Genomic DNA, 20691 nt, shown 5'->3' with positions numbered 1-20691 from the left:
TTGTACATCAGCTTGCCATTGTCGCAACCACAACAGTCTGCATGAGGCAATTGAGGATGCCATAGTCCTGGAGGTGAACCTGGCGGAGGTTAAAGTCGTATCAGACATGAACTGGACTGCCGCCACCAGTTTGTTGATATCCTGGTGGGCACGAGTGTCTGCAATAGGAACACGCTGCTGTAGTCCTGCAAGCAGAGAAGGCAGGAACAAGTAAAGAAGGACGCAGTAGCTGAGGCTCAGACCACCCATGCCGCTGCTTGATGCCCATATTGTAATGTGAGATCCGCTCTCTTGTCTTTCGGCTTCAAGGCATCCACTGGAGCTCCCTGCAGATTGGCTGAAGTGTAGAGGACAGTCACCGGTGCATCTATGTTGGAGTCGACTGGAACTGGGTAAGGTCATTGTCCACATTAAAAAATCTTTTATCCGTTGACGATAGCATGGGGCCTGAAGTAGGAAATGCTTGCTGACATTGGACCAGGTTCACAAAGATCTTGGGAGTGAGCACTGTCTCAGTCTGAAGTCTTTTCAGAAAACAAGGTCTCCCCAGAAACAGTCATAGGGCGAATAGTGGAAGCAGATGATTTGGTTCCTAAATTGGCAGAGGTCTTTCCTTTGAAAAGCAGCTACTTAAAAAGGGAGGGTGGGAACAGACTGAAAAACCTCAGTTGCTCGGATGCCATACCTTCGTCCTCAAATAGCTCTGCTTTTCTAATCTCTCCCTCCTCTGACACTGATGATTGGTGCTCTACTGTCTTGTCAGGTGAAGGTAACCCTTCTGCAGATATGGAATCCTGTGGCTCTGTAGAGTGCCCAGATGCCTGTCTTCGTGCACAGGCATCCTTTTGTTTCAACCCAGGCACAATGCCCTGTGAAACAGCATTGGCTATGATGTCCTGGAAGTTGGGCATACACAGGGGATTGAGCTGGTCAGGGCACAATCCAGCAGATATAGATGGGAATGCATCCAACCTGCCAGTGCTAGGCTTCTGCACATAATCTTGTGGTGGCAGTGGGGTTTGCACATCTTGCGCTGATCCCCAGATGCCCGAGACATCAATGGAAAAGATAGAATTAAGGGAGTCCTCCCTCTCTTCTCTACCTTTAAGGGAGAGTTGCAGGGCTAGCCATCCCTGGGAATGCTGCCTCCTGTCTGCTGATTGTGAGGAGGGAATCTTCTTACTACTAGCCTTCTTACATATGTGCTCAAGTGCTTTGTCTTTTTGTCTTTCAAATCTCGAGCTGGATTTGGAAGATTTCCTAGTCTTGACTGAGGCCTTGGATCCCTTCCTGTGAACCTTCCCAGCCTTGGTGTTGATGGAAGTGGAAGGTAAGGAGGCTGAGTCAAGGCAGGAGCCCCTGACTGGGGACTATGAACCTCCCCTGGCAGCTCAATTGCAACATTAGTAGGTGCGGAAATAGATGCAGCTGCCATTTTAAAATTAGAAAGCACGCACCTAGAAAATGGCATTTCATGCTCTTTTTAACTGGCTAGACGGCTCACGGTGCCTCCTGGCTTGCCTCTCTGGCCGCGACATGCCTTCGAGCTGTTATCGTTGCCGCCATCGTGTGCCTGAGATCAGGTCACTCCGCGGCAGCAATAGATGTTTTAAAAGATGAGGGAAAGCTCAGTTCAGTAAGAAGAAGCTAAGGTCAATCTAGAATGTCATTAATTTCTTTATTTCTTTTTTTTCAATAGATTTTAGACTGTGTTAGTTAAAAATCCATACCGTGTACGGGTTCTGGGAAGTCGGGGGGGGGGGAAGGAGGAGGGGGGGTGGGGGGGTGGAGGGAGGGAGGGGCACACACAACAAAAAAAATGTACTTCAATGTCTTAATGATTGACAAATGATGACATATTTGTGTTTTTTTTTTAAAGAAAAATAAAAAAGTTCTGTTTAAAAAAAAAAAGATGAGGGAAAGCTAATCTTCGCTGTTGCGTTCGCCGTTTGACTAGTGACAGGAGTGGCGGATCACTTCCCCAATGTAATCTGATCCTGAACTTGCACGAATACAGCACACTGACTGAGTTTAGTTCAATTATTGTCCAGCTTCTGGCAGCTCAGATTAAACAGCAGGGCGGCTAACAAAGCGCGGTATTAATTCTGCTCTGTCGTGAGCATCAAGCATTTTACCTTTCTGACAGTTGGAAGAGCCTCTGTGAATAAGCCTTCTCACCCTGTATGGGTGTGCAGCCCGAGGCCAGCAACATTCGCCACCCCAAAGGGCTACAGGCTACAAGGGCTACCCTCCAGGTAGATGCCTAAGATTAAAATGCCAGTTACTCACAGATCCAATTATTAGAACAGAATAATATTTGTCTTTTTTGGGAGCAATTCTATGACACATCCGTCCTCACTTAGGGCCTGGGTATGCCTAGCGACAAGGGTGTGGCTTAAAAGCCTTATCAGACTCAGTCCTATCAGTGAGCTAATAAGTTCAACCCAGTCTGGATGCTACCTCCACCACTATGGAGAAATGGAAATTTCTCATATATTCTCAAAAAATTCTAGGAGACAGTTCAGTTTTTTATGACCCTACTTTTTCCCCCTGAAAATCCAAATGAAGATGTATTGCCAATTGAATTAAATAAAAACTCATGCAGTGACAAGTTTAGAAGCTATTTGTCTTGTCAACTGATACTTGTTCTTCATTGTTGTGTAATGAAAAACAGTTCAGAAAAAAAATGCTTTACCAACAAGATCTGCACACCACAGTCCATTTCATTCCCTTTTGGTTGGCAGTGTCTGGAAATTTATCACTAATTTCAAAAATAAGCATATTTATCAACGGTGATTTAATACTTTATATTTCATTGCATGTTGTTGCTATGCTTGGAAATGTAAGCAAAACATGAAACAAATGGACATGGTCACAATTACACTAGATCAAAATGTACTTTGTTTTTTGAATTATAGCATGTGTGAATTCAGCCATTACATTTTGCAAGCCATGGCTTGCAGGCCTTGTAAAAGTACTGATCAACTTGTTTGATGTTTGGAGAGGGTTGTTTTTATGTACACAATAGATTCTACTTTAGTTCTTGTTTTCAAGACAAGAACATTACAAGAAAACTCTACCTGAAAGATTGATGTTTTCAGCAGATTGAACAGAGAGTATATTCTGGGATTCATGATTCTTTGGTACTATTGTGGCTTGCTATAATGCTGATGCCCAATCAATATATCAAGAATAGTAACTTTAAAACATGGATAAAAATTTATCTTATATTAGCCAGTTATTTGAATTATTTTGGAAGTTATACTGAATAAAACTGATCTACTGTACACTACAAAGTTGCTATCAAATTTTTATTTATAATTCATTTTTATTATATAATTTAAAGTTGAATCCTTAACAGACAGAAAGATCTCTACAATTGACTTATCATATCTGAATATTTTCTAATGATTGGGCATGTCCCCCATGCTGTTCATCTCTTCACTAAAAATACTTTGATTTTATTAATATACTATCAGGCATTAAACAAGATTAAAATTATATGATTCATTAAAAATACTTAATGGAGCTTTGGCAGTTTATACATGTCAGCATAGATAGCAGCATTCGCTAATGCTGTTTTCTGCATAAAAGGAAAATACATATTTTAAACATTAAGAATGCAATAAAGGAAGATATTTTAAATACTAAATATGTCATAATCATGTTAGGCAGACTAGATAGTGTGATGTATCTTTTTCTCCCATTGTGCACCTTTTAATAACCTTGTTTGTCTTGGATGTAAAACATTTTGCCTCTACATTAACTATAAACTTCCTTAGTTTTCAAGCAATGGAAATGATTTAAATTGGTGCAACTGAATAGTTTTGCTGCATTTTCATAAAATAATACAATCTTTTTATTTTTATTATATATAGATCCAATCAATTTAGTATAAAATGATAATTTCCCAACATTATCTTATGTTAACTCTAGTGGAGTCCAGCATGACAAATTAATAAATTCTAGAAGCTATAGATCCATGTTTATAACTGTCAGACTAAAATATGTTTTTGTATGTTATAAACTATACAAAACTTGTGATCCTGAAAATATAATTTGAAGCTTGAATACATAATTTTGTACAATGTGAAATCCTAATTTGCATTCAAGGCTTTTCTACGAATTCTACCCTAAATAAAAACCTAAATTTTAAGTTTGCTTAAGAAAAAGAAAACCTTACAAGGAAAATAGATTGATAGAAAAGTATATTTGATTAAACCAGAGTATTTGTGTAGTTTTATGCTTTAATTTATAAACTACCTACCTCAGCATGCATAAAGGCAGAACTTAGAAATAACAAGATAGAAAATAATGCGTAGCATGGTTCCAAGATATTTGCTCAACTCCTTTATAGCAATGAGATTTGTTTTCTATGTAACCAAGTAATTTGCTGCTTTTGTTTATGAGTACGTTGAGGCAGCTAGAAAGTACAAGATGGCCTGTACAAGTATGCTCTTTAGGTATTATAATAATTCATTTAAACATTCATTTTGTTCTCCATGTAAATAGATGGAGACAGCTTGGCCCTTTCTCATTTGTCAATAAACAGAATGTTTTTTAGATTTTTCTATTTAGAATTAGGTGAACATTTATCTGGAAAAAATAATGGAGTTATGACACTAAGCTCAGAGAATTACCCTACATAACAATCTACTTATTGTATTTTTCGGAGTATAAGATGCACTTTTATCCTCAAAAAATAGGCTGAAAATCCTGGTGCATCTTATACACTGAATACAGCATTTTTGCCTCCCGAAGCCCCATCCCTTTCACCAAAATGGTTGTGCTTACCCTTATGAAGGCTTTCAGAGAGGTCATGGGGGTTGGGGAGGGCAGAAATGAGCAAAAAAGAGCCGGTTTTTGCCCCCCCACCAGCAATCTATCTGACTGCAACTGTGACTATGAAAGTCTAAACATGAATTATTTGCTTAGGAACAGATAATCAGTCTTATTTTAAACAAGTAGATTATGAAACTTGACTAACAATTTTTAACGTCTATTTACGGCTAACAAAGTAGCATACTGTGAACCAAGTATATTTAATAATTTTACTTCCAGAAAATGTATCACAATTTATATAAATTATGATTACAAAACAGAGCCCAACCTCTAACAAAGTAAATTTGTATCAATCTTCATTAAATCATTTTTGGAATAATTTAAACTAAAATTCCAAAATTTGGTGTTTGCTTACATGGCATTTTCCCAGTTCTGCCGATTTTATTTTTAACTTTTTTCAAAATTTAGAATCAAAATAATTTGAATTGGTTTATTATGATAAACACAAGTGAGTTTCTGTTGCATATGTTTATAGATGAGAAGCTACATCGAGAACCCTTTAATTCAACCTGTTTATCCCATTTTCACCTCAATGACCACACAAGGCAAAGAAATGTAAAACCTCTGGTGACTTTTTATTGTGATAAATTTAGAATCATTTATCAGCGATAACGATGAAGTTGCAAGGTGTTATGTCGTCTCCATGCAGCACGGCGTGATCCACCAATTGTGTGATGGAACTTGTGGCCTTTGCCAAGGCCACGGCTCTTCCTGCCAGCAGAGGTCAGCCCACGCATCTCTCTGTGCTTGTGAACTGGTTTGGTGATCCATTGGGTATCTGGATTGCGCCTGATAGCTTTGTGGAATGGATCAATCAGAATGACCTCAAAGAATTTGTATGTGGAATCCTCACCCACCCAGTAAGAATTCAGCACTCTCAAAGCTCCACAGTGTCGGCCAGCACGCTCCTAAAAAATAAGTTTAAATGTAAGTATCTATATATACATATACACACAAACAAATATATTATACAGGTGAAATCAGATTGAGAAACATGATGCAAAGAAATAAGAATATATAAATACTAAAGTACTTACAAGTAATTTAATATTTCCTTTCTTTACACATCAGTATTTCATTTTCCTCAGTGGCTATCTCTCATATTTTCTCAGCTCTGGATATTTTGATTCCACAAGTACATGCTTTGAACAGTTGCTTTACTAAGTTGCTTTAGACATTATTTTCACTAGTAAACTGTTATTCCAATTAATGCTGCTCAAATGTCAGCCTCCTGCAAACACTTTTTTGATTGATGTGGTTTTCTGTTAATTCAGGACATACTGGTTTTCCCATGAGCCAAAACTCTTTACCAGAAAGAGTATGAAAATATTCATGAATAAACCATGCATGGATATTGATCCAAACTAACAATATTTGAATGGCAAAAGGGGAGAGTTCTCATTTGAGCTATAACATAGCATTTAAATTAACTATGCCTCCTGGAAAAAATAAGGAATACCGATAATCCTTAAAATCTTATTCAACTCACCAAGAATAATTAATTAAATCAGTTTGTAATCTTATTTCCAATTTGTTTCTGTACTGCTCTATAGATCCAGTTGTATTTACAGAGAAACAATGTCTCCATGTAAGTGAATATTATAAGTTATTTATCATAGCATTGTTTCTACCTAATAATAGAAACACTACACCATCATTACTACTCAGTGAGGAATATTTTCTTTAATTAAGGTTATTCATTTAATACATGTTGGACAAAATTATATTGTAATATTACCCTAATGTAATTTATAATTATGTAATCTATTATGCTATAATAAAATTTATCCAGGTTCTTCTCAAGATTTCCTTACTTCTGCTACAGATTGCAGACTCCGGGCAAATTTTAACTGGTTTACACCATGATGCACAGGCTTTCCATAAGTAGCACCCTTAGGAACTGGACGTTTACGACCACCACGACGAACTCGGATGCGATAGATGACATAACCTACAACAGAAAAAATAGCATTTTAACTGCTACCATATCAAGAGGGAGTTAAGCTATTCTCCAAAGCACCCGAGGGCAGGACAAGAAACAATGGATGGAAACTAAACAAGGAGAAGCAACCTAGAACTAAGAAGAAATTTCCTGAGTTAGAACAATTAATCAGTGGAATGACTTGCCTCCAGAAGTTGTGAATGCTCCAACAGTGGAAGTTTTTAAGATACTGGATGGCGATTTGTCTGAAATAGTATAGGGCAGTGATGGCGAACTTTTCTTATGGCGTGCCAAAATTGTGTGCACGCGCTATTGCACGCACGCCCACACCAAGGCAATCTTCCCTGCCTACTTGCACATGAGTGCGCCACTCCCCCCTCAGGCTCTGGAGGCTTTCCTGAAACCTGGGGAGGGTGAAAGCGGCCTCCCCTGGTCCTCCAGAGGCCAGTTGAAGCTGTTTTTCCCCCTCCCCAGGCTTCAGGAAAGCCTCCAGAGGCTGGGGAGGGTAAAACCCGGCCCCAACGTGCCAACCAGAAGTTTGGGAACGAACTTCGAAGGCTTTCCTGAAGCTTGGGAAGGGAAAAAAAAACAGACCTCACAACTGGCGTGCCAGCAAATATGGCTCTGCGTGCCACTTGTAGCACGCATGCCATAGGTTCGCAATCAGGATATAGAGTTTCCTGCCTCTGTAGGGGGTTAGACTAGAAGATCTCCAAGGTCCCTTCCAACTCTGTAATTCTTCTTTCTGTTATAATTGTATTAGCATCTTAAACTTTTGTCCAAGCTATCTGGCTATTCTGTATTTTTGATCCACATATGTCTATTCCATTAATCTGAGGTGATTTACAGCCAAAAAAAAAAAAAAAAACAACCCAATAGAAATTAGATTCACATAACATAGACAAAATTGTTAAAATTTGCTGCCTTATATAAGCTTTCCATCAACTTGACTTTTCAGATGTTTCCTGTACTTTATCCTCTTTGGATGAATAGTTAGGTTCCAGTTAATTTATAATAATAATCCCTATAGCGAACACTCTATCAGATCAGGTTCTTTTTCTCCATATATGTAATATGCATTCAATCAACGATACAAAGCAAAACAAAAATGTTTTTTAATTGTTCCTGTTACCTTGCTTGGCTTTATATCCCAGTCTGCGGGCTTTGTCTGGTCTGGTTGGGCGAGGAGCACGATGAAGTGCCGATAACTGACGATATTGCCAGCAACGGACACGCAGAAGGAAACGCATCACATCGGATTGCTTCTTCCTCCATAGTTCTTGGATATACTTGTAGGCACCCATTATGACTTTCCTACTAAAGAACATGCAGAATTATGTTAAATCATATTGCTACACAATATATATCTGTAATAACAGATATATACTAAAGGGGACTCTTTTAAAAGAACAATGCTCTCCAGTATTTAAGAACAATTTTCCTAAAACTGATTAAGTAAATCCATAGAAAATATGCCATCATCCAGGTTTCTTTTTTCTGCTAATGTGCTGGTAATAAGGCACATACTGATAAAAGCCATTTTAACTTCAGTCTCCCAGATAAACATGTTTTACATGTCAAAGAAAAACAGCACGTCATAATTTTTGCTTCCTTCTATCAGCTTCTGAAATCAGATGTCCATGATACAATTTCAAACTGTTATTGCTTACCATATACACCATACACCCCAAACATACATGAATGAATATATATGTATCATATACAGACGTATGTTTTACCAATATTAGGTAGCATTTTTTTTCAAATTTTATAGGTTTTAGCTTTAGTCAAGAACAAAGGTTGCAAGCAGAATATTTTACATCATTTACTATGTAAAAATCCTTAAAACAAATCTACCAACTTGAGAATTATTATTTTCTATTTCAATTCTATTTTTTATTCTTATTAACTCTCACAGATTGATAACTTTTGATTATCAATCGGGTTTGAATAGAAAATCACTGATTGAAACTGAGGCTTTGCTCAGGAGAGCCTCGTGTTTAAGGCACCAGACTAGAAAGCAGGAAAATACTAAGGTCAAATCCCACCTTATTCATTAAAGTCGGTTGGGTGACTTTGGGCCAATCACTCTCTATTAGCCCAATCCACTCCACAGGGTTGTTGTTGTGGACACAATAGGAGGGTGCGTGTGTATAAATAAATACATTAATTAATCTGGTCTACTTCCTTAGAGTTCCTTCCAATAGAGGTTTGCATCGAGGAAAGACGGCATGAGCTGCCATCGCTCGATTTTCACCATAATTCTGAGCTGTAAGAAAAGACCCGATGCCAAACTCAGCATTTCAACGATTCTTTTCGTTTGGATTTTCATCCATCTTTTTTTTTCCACTTGACTATCTTGCTCGGTAGCATAAGGCCCTAGACGCCATTCTGCCAACCAGACCCTTAAACCCTTCTTTTTCTTCCACAGCTGACAAAACATAATCATTCTCTCTCCCCGAGTCTCGTTCCATAAGAATCTGTACTAAATGGGTGGAAAAAGCCTCCAGACTGCAGGATGACATTGGATAAATCATCCGCAGAAGGAGCCCAAGGAACCTTACCAGAAGTCGCTCAAAGCCGGAAAGGAAAAGGCCTCTTTCCCAAAATGCTTTGCACTAGAGGAGGGCAGGAAAGACTCGGCGGTCAGGTGCTTGCTGGGAAATGTAGTTCGTGGAGAACACGTGTTAAAAGTGGGTGGACTTTCGTGCTATGGGATGGAACGGATCCCTGTGACTTTTGGCTAGCCGCTTTCTGCAAGTTATGTTCTTTTAAAGGCATCTAGCCATGGAAATTATCATAGAAAATATTCTCCTTAATCACATTTTGGGGTTGTTTTAATTACTAATGACAGAATGCTTTAGAGATACACTTTCATGCTGATTGTTTATTTCATACGATCTATTAAATGGGATTAATATGGGAAGGTTATGTCTGAGTTCTTATTTTAAATTAAATTCCAATTTTATTCCAGAATTCGAAGCTCATTATGTTAAAGAAATTCGAATACAGAATAATTCTTTCAAATTTAAAATCCCTTTATCTGTTGCTCTTTTAGAAAAAAAAACCTTCCAGTTTCATTAACTTTGTGCAAAGGAGCTTATTTTTTGTAAATAAAAAAAAATAGTTCTAGAAGTCTTTTGCTCGATACTCCAGAAACCTGGATAAATCTTATTAGGAGGTAGCTGATCTGTAATTTTAAAAATGATTGCCATTCACTTCAGTTAGCAATAGCATATATTATAATTATGAAAATACCAAATCTATGAAATGAGAAAAATAATTACCATTTTGCGTGGCCTATAGGTTTTGGATTTCTACCTGTAGTAGTCAGAAAGAAGATGGGAAAAGGCTTCAAAGTGTTTGTTTGTGGAATGTGTTCAGTGGGAAAGACAGCCATCTTGGAACAAGTTCTGTACGGTAATCACACTACTGGTAAGAAAGATGCCTATTTTTTATTGTTGCCTAACTAATGTTATAACTGCCACTTAAATAATAAATAAATTCTGCCTGATGATAATAGATGTAAAATGATCCATATACCATATTTGCATAGGTTAATTATGTCTTTTTCATAAAAGGCAAACTAAGTTCTCAAAAATAATTAGATATCTCTTGTATGCATTTTCCTGAACCAAGCTGGCTTGGAGAAAACATTGTAGGATGTTGTCACCCAGTCCTCTCCCAGAAAAATGAAATATCCTAGGAAATATTGAAAAGGCAGACTATTTCTCTGGATGTGAAAAGGAAGAAACATGTTTTAAAAGACAGAATAGCTTCCTGTAGCTTCCTGCCCATGCCCACTTTGCCAATAGGCCATTAAGAAGGCCAAGCTAGTCCACTTTACATAATAAAGAGTTCTCCCCTTCAGCTCCAGGGGGATGGGATTAAGGCATGATAATATTGGCCCTTTACCCAACTCACCACATGGCATCTGAAAACTTAACCAAACCTGGATTCAAAATGCAGCCTAGAGAGTTGCCCCTGCATGGCCCCATGGGAGTCTGACAACCAATCAGAATACAAGCTCAAGATCAAAGGCCAGAGAGGGATAAAACCAGGGACTCAGCATCTCAGTCGGCCCTTCTCTTTTCTCTACCAACATTGAAGCATGTGATCACCTTTTCTGTTCTGGACTCAAGCCATGTGGTCCTGTCCACCAATAAACCACCTTTCCAAGCAGCCTCCATGTCTCCAGTGTCTTTTTCCCCACTTGGAGCCGAACCCAGAAGGACATTTCAACAACATAAATGAGTTTTATGTTATGTCTGCAAGAAATGGTTTTTCTCTTTATTTTAAACAAAAATAGGTGGAGACTGCAGCAGAACTATGGAAGATGTATATGTCGCTGTGGCTGAAACAGATCGAGGACTAAAAGAACAATTACGTCTTTATGACACCCAAGGACTCCAAGGAGAAGAGGCTTTCCCCAAACATTACTATTCTATGGCAGATGGCTTTGTTCTAGTGTATGCTGTAAATAGTCTGGAATCTTTTGAGAAAGTTAACTGGCTCAAAAAGGAGGTTGACAAGTTTAGAGAAAAGAAAGAGGTAAGACTATTTCTTTTAATTTTTCAGTCTATTTGAAGTATTATTATTTTTTCCACAGAACTATGAGAGCTTATTACTATTTTCTAGGCTGCTTATTAGTTATCATACAATTTTGAATGTGTCATGGATTATGGGTTGAAGGTGAAAGAAAGGGAAGTTCCTCTACTTTGATAATCTCACTTTAAAGAGTTGCTTGGCCCGGATAACATAAGTGTTGTCTGAGTAGATTCCTCCTTACTCAACAGGTTTTCTTTTCTTTTCTCTTCTTTCCTGGCCCTTCTGCCTCTCAATCTCTTAAGAAGAGTCTCCCACAGAAGAAAAGGATTGGATTGGTATTACTATTGGAAATGGATATGAGATCTAGTCCTACTGCTTGTCATAAGAGGCAATTTGATTTAAACAAAATCCAGGTCATAATTTGGTATATTTCTGTATGAATCTTTAAGATGAAAGTGCTCTAAGTATTAGCTACTAGGATTCTCTATCTTGCCTCACAGAATAATTTCACACAGGGCACTGTGTACTCACTTTTAATAAATTGTAGATATTGAGCTCCTAGTGGTTAATATTATTAAATATTTTTGACAAAATACAGGCAGAGAACCTTAATCTGGGACTATCTAAAACAGTTTTTCAGGTGTACAGTTATATAACATTACATGTTTCAAAAGAAATATTTGTGCAATACTTTGGGTTTGCTGATCTCATGAGCTAAATGTAGCATTACAGTAGTAAGTTATTTAAAAAGTATACAGTAGTCCTCAATTTACAACCATTTGTTTAGCGAGTGTTTAAAGTTACAGTGACATGATAAAAGTGCTTATGACAGTTTTTCACATTTATGATCATTGCAGCATCCCTATGGTCAAGTGACCAAAATTTAGATGCTTGGCAATTGGATGATATTTTTAAGGGTTGCTGTGTTATGATCATGTGATCATCTCACAAGCAGAGTTAATGAGAAAACCAAATTCACTTAACTATGTGACAAAACAGTTCACTTAACAACTGTGGCAAGAAAGGTCATAAAATAGGGCAAAATTTACTTAACAATTGTTTCACTTAGCAACATAACATTTAAGCTCAATTGTGATTGTAAGTAGAGAATTACCTGTATGGTTTTAATTCTGTCTTGGGAGCCTACTGTAAGAAGATAGTAGATTTTCAGTGTTCTGTATTTGGGATCTGTTTCTTTCTATTTGTGTTTAAAATCAAATCTATAGTTGTGGTGGCTTGAGAGCCAGTCAGCATGTTCTCTGATTTGTAAGATTCACTTCTTATTGCTTGCCTGGTGGAGTTTTTCAAGCATCTTAAAGTTGGGCCCACTTCTAAATTCTGTTCTATAATAATAGTAGCTATCATTTTAGAATTGCTTATACAGTAATTGTTCTATTTTATTCCAGTTAGAGAAGCATAAATAGGTGTTACCTTGTTTATAGGAACAAATGGTTTTAAAAATATATGATGTAATTGTAAATAACATTTATTTAAATAAAATGTATTTAAATATAAATAACAGTAATAAAATACAGGAAATGGAGTCAGTAAGATTTTAGTGATTACCAAATCAATTTTAGTGCATCTACTTTAAATGTAACTATTCAATTGCCAGATTATAAAATTGAAAAATATATATAAACATTACAGAAGTCAGTCAAGAAGCTAAAGGATTATTTATTCAGCTCATGGATCTATTTGAATTTTGCATGGTCTACTTGGAATGATAGCAGCTGTCTAAATTGCAGAGAAGAATGCATTCCAATCTCTTTTCCCCTCCCAATAACGTGATTAGTCTACATATGGAAACTGGTACAAAATAAGATTTACATCACTGATTTTATTTCCTGTTTTGATTGTTTTATTCCTTCTTTGCAGTGGCCAATTATTGTTTTAGGTAATAAAACTGACCTTTTGGAGGAAAGACAAGTACAGAGTGAAGTTGCGCAACAGTGGGCTAGGATTCAGTCAGTGAAATTATGGGAAGTGACAGTAACCAATAGAAGGACAATGATGGAGCCCTTTGTGGTGTTAGCAAGCAAACTTTGCCAATCACAGAACAAGTCAACATTTTCTTTCTCCCGTCGGAGACTCAAAGGCAATAAGGAAGAATACTGAATGCTCTTATGCCTCCACTGAGCCAAGAATCTGCTGTGGCTTTTGCATTTCCAGAGTTCGTTCATGTCTAGAGCAACTAAAGCAGCTCTCACACCTCAGGATGAGAATGGCATCTGAAATCACTTCATAAAAACACTGACATGATCATAGTTGTCTGTATTCAATTACCATATTTTTTGGACTATAAGATGCACCTGATTATAAGACGCTTAAATTTACAGGAGGAAAAGAAGAAAAAAACAGCTTCACTCTCCACGGCCTGTTTTCGCCAAAAACATGGACATTTTTGGCCTGGAGAGTGCTTCTGGGAGCCTGGGAGGGCGAAAACATGATGTGCAGAGGGCTTGGTGGCCCAAAAATGGGCCTGTTTTTTGCAAAAATGGGCTGTGCAGAGCACTACAGAGTGCTTCTGGGGCTGGGCAGACGAAAACACAACATGTGGAGGGTTCAGGAGGCCAAAAATGCCCATATTCAATCTATAACATGTACCTAAATTTTCACCCACATTTTTTGGGTGTGTGTGCATCTTATACTCAGAAAAATTTGGTATTTTGCATTTTGTGGAATGCAAACTGGAGAATGTTTGAGTGAAGAAAAAAGAAAACCTTTTTCTAAAAGGAATTCTAGAGTCATTGGGAATATTGCCACTTCACTTAGCATTTCAGAAAAGAAATGAAAGAACAAGATGAAAAAGTTGTTTATTTTGATTATACATTGTATAGCTTTATTCATTCTGCTACGAGAAAGAACTTATGAAAAAGAGAGTCCAACAGAATTGGGTGCAGTGTAAGCATTTGACCTTCACTACCTTTATTATAAAGTGTATAATATAATAGTATTAGCACTGATGCTTTTGGATGAACCAGTGTTATTTCTATTGATTATCATCAAGCAACCATTCATCTTAATTAGGGTAAAACAATGGTCTCTATTGCTAAAAATTGGGCCAAAGAAAGAAAAAATAATTTATAATAACTTCATATATGAATGGAGAAAATTTGGACACCATTCCCCAATTTCAAAAGCCCATTATTTTTTGTCTCAGTGCAGTGACAACAGCCTCCTGAAAAAAAAAAGTAACTTGGTTAATTTGAAAGGCTATGTTTCTCAACTCAGCAACTTTAAGAAGTGTGGATTTGTAATTTCTGAAATTTCCCAGTATATGTAAATCTTAAAAGTTATTGTGATTGAAAAATGTAAGACTATGTTAGAGTATTTGATTCTGGCTTAGCGTGTTGTTTGATCTATTTATTCCATAAACTATTGTTTATGGCTTAACATTGGGTGAAATCAGCCTGTAGTAATTTATTAAATCTGTACAGGGGAAAAAAAGAGTATTATTAGGGGAAAGGATTGCTCCATCCACTTTTAGGTTTAAGCAACCTACTCTCTTCAACTGTGCTCATTGTTGCCATGCAATAAGTGCCTTAAAAATAATATGCTGACATAAGAGCAAATAAATACAGGATTTATATCTAGGGAAGTGGAAAGATCTTACAAAAATATGAAAATAGGTACATTGAACTTTCTTAGAAAAAGAAATAGCATACCTACATATACTTTTCCTCATAGCTATATTCTTCATGACATAAAGATGATTTGAGCAACTAATCACAAACCTAGATCAAAATTTCTTCAGAATTCCTAATATGACTAATGCTGGATATGGCTGGACGTTTTAGGAACTGTAGTCCCCAATAAATCAAGACTGTTAGATTGGAGAATTTAAAAGTCTATTCTAGGATTGTTATGGTGTCTTATACCATCACAATATAATAGACGTTCTCACCCACTTCTAAATGGAATCTGGTTAGATTTGCATTTTCACAATTTTCATTATAATGCTGAAGGATGCAAAAATCAGTTAGAAAGTAGGTAAGTAATTGTTGGACTGAAATTTCTGAAAATGTACAGTAGAGAAATTGATCAAAGTTTTCTTTTCATCTAGGAATAAAATATTTTAAAGCCTAATGATATATTTTAAGGACATTTTTAGAATTTAAATGCACCTTCTTAGAATGTAACAAAAATAGAATCGGTGAAATATCTAGCTGTTAAAATTACAGATTGAAATACAGATTTTGACTCCATTCTATTTATATTGCACATTTAAATGGCTCTATTTGTTTATATATTGCACTCATAAGCTGTCCTTCAGTGCATTTTGCAGAATGACAGTTTTTATAGCATCATAACAAGCACAATTAACATGTGAATTTTATATAACTATTTTGGGCCACTAGTGAATTGTGCTTCAATTACTATTGATTGAAAGCTAAATTGAACTATGTTCACTTCAGATATTTTGGGTGCTAATAAAAGAGAAAAGGAACTTTTTAATAGAGATTAAATAGATTAGCAGTTTAGTATAAACGAATGTCAAGAAAAAGGAAAAGCTTCCCCTTCCCCTTCCAAATATGTCAAGCAACAATGACCTGAAACCACAAATGAATTGATCTAATGTTAAATGGCTAGGGAAACTCCAAGGAGAAGATCCAATCTTTTGATAAGTCATCTGCAAAAAAATTAACAGATTGTTGGAAAGATATGTAAGTTTGCCTTCTGACCCAGGATTTAATTTCATAATCTCTTAAATTCTTCTCATGTAAGTTTTTGTTTTATAACCTATTTCTTGTTTTTTGTATGATTCTTTTATCAGGAATATATTGTATTGTCTTATATCAGGGGTCCCCAACCCCCAGATTGTGGAGCAGTACTGAACTAGGACATGCAAGAAATGGGAGAGTGAGCGAACTACTTCTGCACATACATGGGTTCTAGGTTGCACATGCGAACCCTCCCACCCCATCCTTTGGATGACAATTTTCTTCCAAAACCAATCCCTAAAGCCAAAAAAGTTGGGGACCATTGTGTTACATGCAGCCAACATAGATGCATTCCAAATAGAAGGTATATCAGTAGGGAGTTTGTACATATTTTTATTAGCACAGTAACAAATGCAGACTTGGATAGTCCACAACATACAACCAATCCACTGAGTGACTCCTATTCCACGCCTTACAATTAAACAGCTTAAGGTATTTCACTACAGGTTGTTCCCAAGTTCAGTTAAAACCTTCATTCTCATAAAGGTAACTCGGCATAGAAAAATGAATCTCTGAACTATTCTCCCTATGCTAGGGGAGACAACAATCTAGCCTTACCCCTATATTTGAAGTTAATGAAAGGGTAGTCTTGTAAAAGATGTGTTAAATATGAAAATCTCCCACCTTCCCTAGGGAAAAATATTTGCAATATTTTTTACAAATAAAAACTAAAAGAAAATCAAGTTGCAAGCCTTCTTGCAAGAAATTTTACAGAGATGCCAATAAATTAAGCTGTTTTTTTTAAATCTATCACAACCAAACATCTTTGCCTACCCTCATCCAATTGTCAGATTAGTTTACATTCTTCTTGGTGCTATAGCAGAGCTACTATTGCTGAACTAGTGAGAGTCTTAAAATATGCTATTCCCATTCTAGCTGTCTACTGTAGCAAGATACCTTAAGTAACAACAACAAAATCTCAGGAAATAAAAGACTGAATAAATTCTTTTATAGAAATACCCTACTCTTTTTCAGTTTCTCCCCTTCCCTGTCCCACCCCTTCAAAATCATAAGCAGCTTGCTCTGTCACAGATGATTTAACACGCGGGTCTGACAAAAATCCAGTTTATGTTGCATATCTCTTGGTCCACTGTCTGGCCATTCTGTCGTGCTCTGCTCTGTTAGTCATATACTGAGTTGCAATACTTCCAACAAGGGGATCAGCTGCAAAATAAAACAAATTCCAGCTAATTATTGATGCTAGGGGAAGAGAAAATACATGTAATAGATCAGATATGATGAGAGCTCTTCGAACATTGCTTTAATGAAAAATACTTGTGTGGCTTTATAATTTTAGAATTATTGTACATTTTCCATTCAAGCCAAGACTGAGAAAGGGAACTTGTGGTCCTCTGGATGTTGATAAAGTGGAAAACCCAACCTTTATATTTTTAGACTTCACAGTGCTTTTTTAACCATAGCCATGCTTGCTGAAACTTGGCAATTGTTAACAACACTGCATCTCTGCACATCAAAGACCTACTATAATAATGGGTTTTGTTGGACAACTGGTGCTTCCATAGATATTGTACATTTCTATCAATCCCTTAAAATATGTCTCACAACAGCAAGCCCTCCTGGAGATGATGACGACTTTCACAAAGCAATCAAAGCCAGTAATTCTTCAGCTACTAAACACCATAAATGGGAATATTCCACCTTATTAATTTTGTGGAAATGATAGGTTCACTTTTCCATCAGTGGATTTTGAAAAAAATTGTAGGTTTTTAAAAGTTTTTGTAAGTTATGTCAATGCGATGTAATGTACATGATATTCTAACCAATAACAATTCTGTTTGAGGTTTTAATTAATTTAATTTGCTATTCTTTAAGACAGAACAGATAATTCTTGTTTAGGGACCACTCGAAGTTATGATATAGATGAATAAGAAGACTTACGATTACTCCTCATAGTAGTAGCTGCTACAGCATTCTTGTGTTCATGTGATCATGATTTAGGTTGCTTGGTAGCCAGCTTGCAATTGTGACAGTCAGAGCATCCTACAGTCACATGATTGCCATTTGCCATATTCATTGCTAGCTTCTGACAAGGAAAACCGATGAGGAAGTTGGCAGAAGGTTGCAAATGGCAATGATCACATGCTGCAATTGTGTGTGATTTACCTAACAATGGCAACTGGGACTGCAACAACTGCCATTATTAGGTTTGCATGATCATATGACACACTTTACAATTATTGAGCTGCCAGTTCAAATTACCCTGATTAAGCAAGGACTGCTTGCATAGCTTTTAGACACAGTTGATTGGATTTTCCTTGTATATTGTGTTTTGGAGATGGGCTCTTAGCAAGAAGCAGCTAGAACAGTGCAGGAAAACTTGTGGGTTAACAATAGCCTAATACTGCATAAGACTGGACAAGGAAAAGAAGGCCAGCCAGTTAATGACTTTTGCAGTGATGAAAAAGCAATCTATGGAAAGCAACTATAGTGCAGAAATGTATCTGTCAATATTTCACTACTAGTTAAAAGGAAATATTTCCATTTTATACAAAAAAATGAGTTGCTTGGTGCTAGAAAAGGTCTGTTGCCCCTCCTGATCAATACATTCTTAAATACCCAAAAGAATGTAATGCTAGAGGGGAACCACTCTTCCTGCAGAAGATATTCCTGTGTTAGTTATCAGAAATCAACATGAAAATTCCCCCTGGCTTTATTATAACCCTATGGATAAACAGGAAGTGGGGCCAACCTTCAATCTCTGGATAGATCCTATTCTCTGTTCCCCATTGCTCATTTTGACCCAACTTACCAGGATTGCAGTCTGTGAGAAGTGAGCAAATTGAAAGAAGAACTTTAGAAATAGTTAATGCTGGACTCCAGTTGTCCTTTAATATGTCCAGACAGATCACTCCTTGACTATTGATGTTGCAATGATAGATTCTTGTTCGAAAGGTAACCTACGGTATATGAGAAGAGTTTTTTTTTAAAAAAAAATAAGGAAATTGTGTTTATCCTCATTTTTTCAGATAGGCCCTAAGCCATCTGAATAAAATACTGAATTTGTCTAAACTCATTTATAGACAGTTTCCAATTTTTGATAAATTACTAATCTAGCATCAGACAACTTTCTATTATTTCTCATTCTGCTAGATTTTCCCGAATATTTTTTTCTCTTAATTCCAAATGACTAAACCCTACCTGCTAATTTCATCAATTGAAGCTTTTCTTAGGTTTACAATAATGTTGAAAAATCCTCAGATGTTAAATTAGTCAATATCATTAAAATTCAATTTTCCTGCATCTGATTTTCATTGAAAAGGGATTAACATTAACTTTATTTCTACATTAATTCAATAAATGTTTTTGGATTTCATATAAATGATGCAAAATCTCACTTTCTAGTGGTCAGAAGTCTTCATATATTTTACCAGGTTACCTTTTGTAGCTCCCAGGACTATTCTTCAATTTTCCTCAATTGAGACTGATTTAATTTGTACAAACTTACTTTGGATATTTCCCAGTTCATGAATCTGAATATTACAGCAAATAATGTAATTATATTTTAGGCTTTAATTTCTTACTTTCTAAATTTTATTTTAAAAAATTATTAATACCTCCTTTTCAACTAGCCATCATACAAGGGGAAAAAACAAATTCTGAGCATTTTAATTTATGCTGAACCACTGCCATCTTGTGTCTATTGTTTGCATTACATGGGAATTACACGGCTTTAAAGGGTGACAATTTATTGCAGTATTAAAGAATTGCTAATTTTCTTCACCATTTTAGGCAGGATACTTAGGCAACATCTGCTTTCTAAAAATAGATACTTTATTAAGGCAGAAATTAGTAATGTTTTCTATAAGTACTGATTAAGAGAACACCTCTTGTTGCATTTCCGATGCACAGTGCTTTAGATTTGCTATCAATTTAACACATTTCTTTCTCTAGGGACCAATTGTCAAACCATTTTAGCCCAAATATTCTACAGGGTGCATAGGTATTGGTTCTTATGAAAAATGTTGCACTGACTTTAATGTATTCAGCACATACCCAGAGTGGGAAGGGGTGGGATTGGGAAACAAGAGCAAAGAAAGTAGGAAAAGTTATGCAGGATGAAAGATGATGTTTTTTTTCTCATCATTAAATTGTATATGTGCCTGTTTGTGATCAGTGGACAACTATAGAAATTCAACGAACTCTTTATACTCACAAACCACTGTGAAAAAATCTTAAGGATTTGAAATGCAATTAAAACATGCCACTATCAGCCTTCCTTGTAAAGAAAGAGCAGGTCAGTTATTGACATGTTGTCACCCATTTACTTTTGATTTGTAACACTGGGCAAGATACAACATTAAAAATCCAGTTTAAAATTCACAATGAAACCCCCTTCTCAATTCTATCGTGATAACAACAGAATCAGACAATCTATTTGATTGGCTCCAAATAGAGTCCCCAAGCACTGACAAAACTATGCTTTCTAGGCCTTGCAGAAAATAAACAAGGTGGAGGCCAATCATATCTCTGGACTAATGATGTTCCAAAATGAGGGAGGTACCACAGAGAAGGCCCTTTTTCGGGGTGCCACAAATGTACTTCCTTGATAGTTGGAACCCACAACATGTCCTGTTGCAGTTCATCAAATATCCTGCACTCAAACTTTAAAAGTGA

General features: G+C 36.5%; 3 protein-coding genes across 5 annotated transcripts in view; 1 reads left to right on the top strand and 2 right to left on the bottom strand.

Moving 5' to 3' along the window:
• Window positions 1-5398: 5398 nt before the first annotated feature.
• On the bottom strand, window positions 5399-9416 carry RPL15 (ribosomal protein L15). 2 transcript variants are annotated; one of them, XM_087712857.1, is made up of 4 exons: window positions 9349-9416; window positions 7917-8101; window positions 6657-6793; window positions 5399-5750 (listed from the first exon to the last, which is right to left on the bottom strand). In XM_087712857.1, the coding sequence occupies exons 2-4, from the start codon at window positions 8086-8088 to the stop codon at window positions 5445-5447; spliced, it is 615 nt and encodes a 204-aa protein (XP_087568983.1). In that variant the 5' UTR covers window positions 8089-8101; window positions 9349-9416; the 3' UTR covers window positions 5399-5444. The 2 variants fall into 2 exon arrangements, with proteins under 2 accessions (XP_087568983.1, XP_013931375.1); XM_014075900.2 differs by having other exon boundaries at window positions 7917-8098; window positions 9349-9385.
• A 670-nt stretch (window positions 9417-10086) lies between these two features.
• Window positions 10087-13959, top strand: NKIRAS1 (NFKB inhibitor interacting Ras like 1). The gene is made up of 3 exons (XM_014075906.2): window positions 10087-10219; window positions 11094-11335; window positions 13211-13959. Exons 1-3 carry the CDS (start codon window positions 10126-10128, stop codon window positions 13448-13450), a joined length of 576 nt encoding a protein of 191 aa, XP_013931381.2. The 5' UTR covers window positions 10087-10125; the 3' UTR covers window positions 13451-13959.
• Window positions 13960-16373: 2414 nt separating this feature from the next.
• Window positions 16374-20691, bottom strand: part of UBE2E1 (ubiquitin conjugating enzyme E2 E1) — a 53949-nt gene continuing 49631 nt past the window's right edge. For both annotated transcript variants that reach the window (XM_014075904.2, XM_087712856.1), the window contains exons 5-6: window positions 18827-18974; window positions 16374-17220 (exon numbers count right to left, since the gene is read on the bottom strand). In XM_014075904.2, the coding sequence (XP_013931379.1) occupies window positions 17123-17220; window positions 18827-18974 (246 nt within the window). In that variant the 3' untranslated portion in view covers window positions 16374-17122. The remainder of the gene's footprint in view (window positions 17221-18826; window positions 18975-20691) is intronic.

This window comes from Thamnophis sirtalis, unplaced genomic scaffold, assembly GCF_051295495.1.
Source record: "Thamnophis sirtalis isolate CommonGarterSnake01/CBP01778 unplaced genomic scaffold, rThaSir2_p1.2 scaffold_4, whole genome shotgun sequence".
Lineage (NCBI taxonomy): Eukaryota > Metazoa > Chordata > Lepidosauria > Squamata > Natricidae > Thamnophis > Thamnophis sirtalis.
This window is presented reverse-complemented; position numbering and strand designations above follow the sequence as displayed.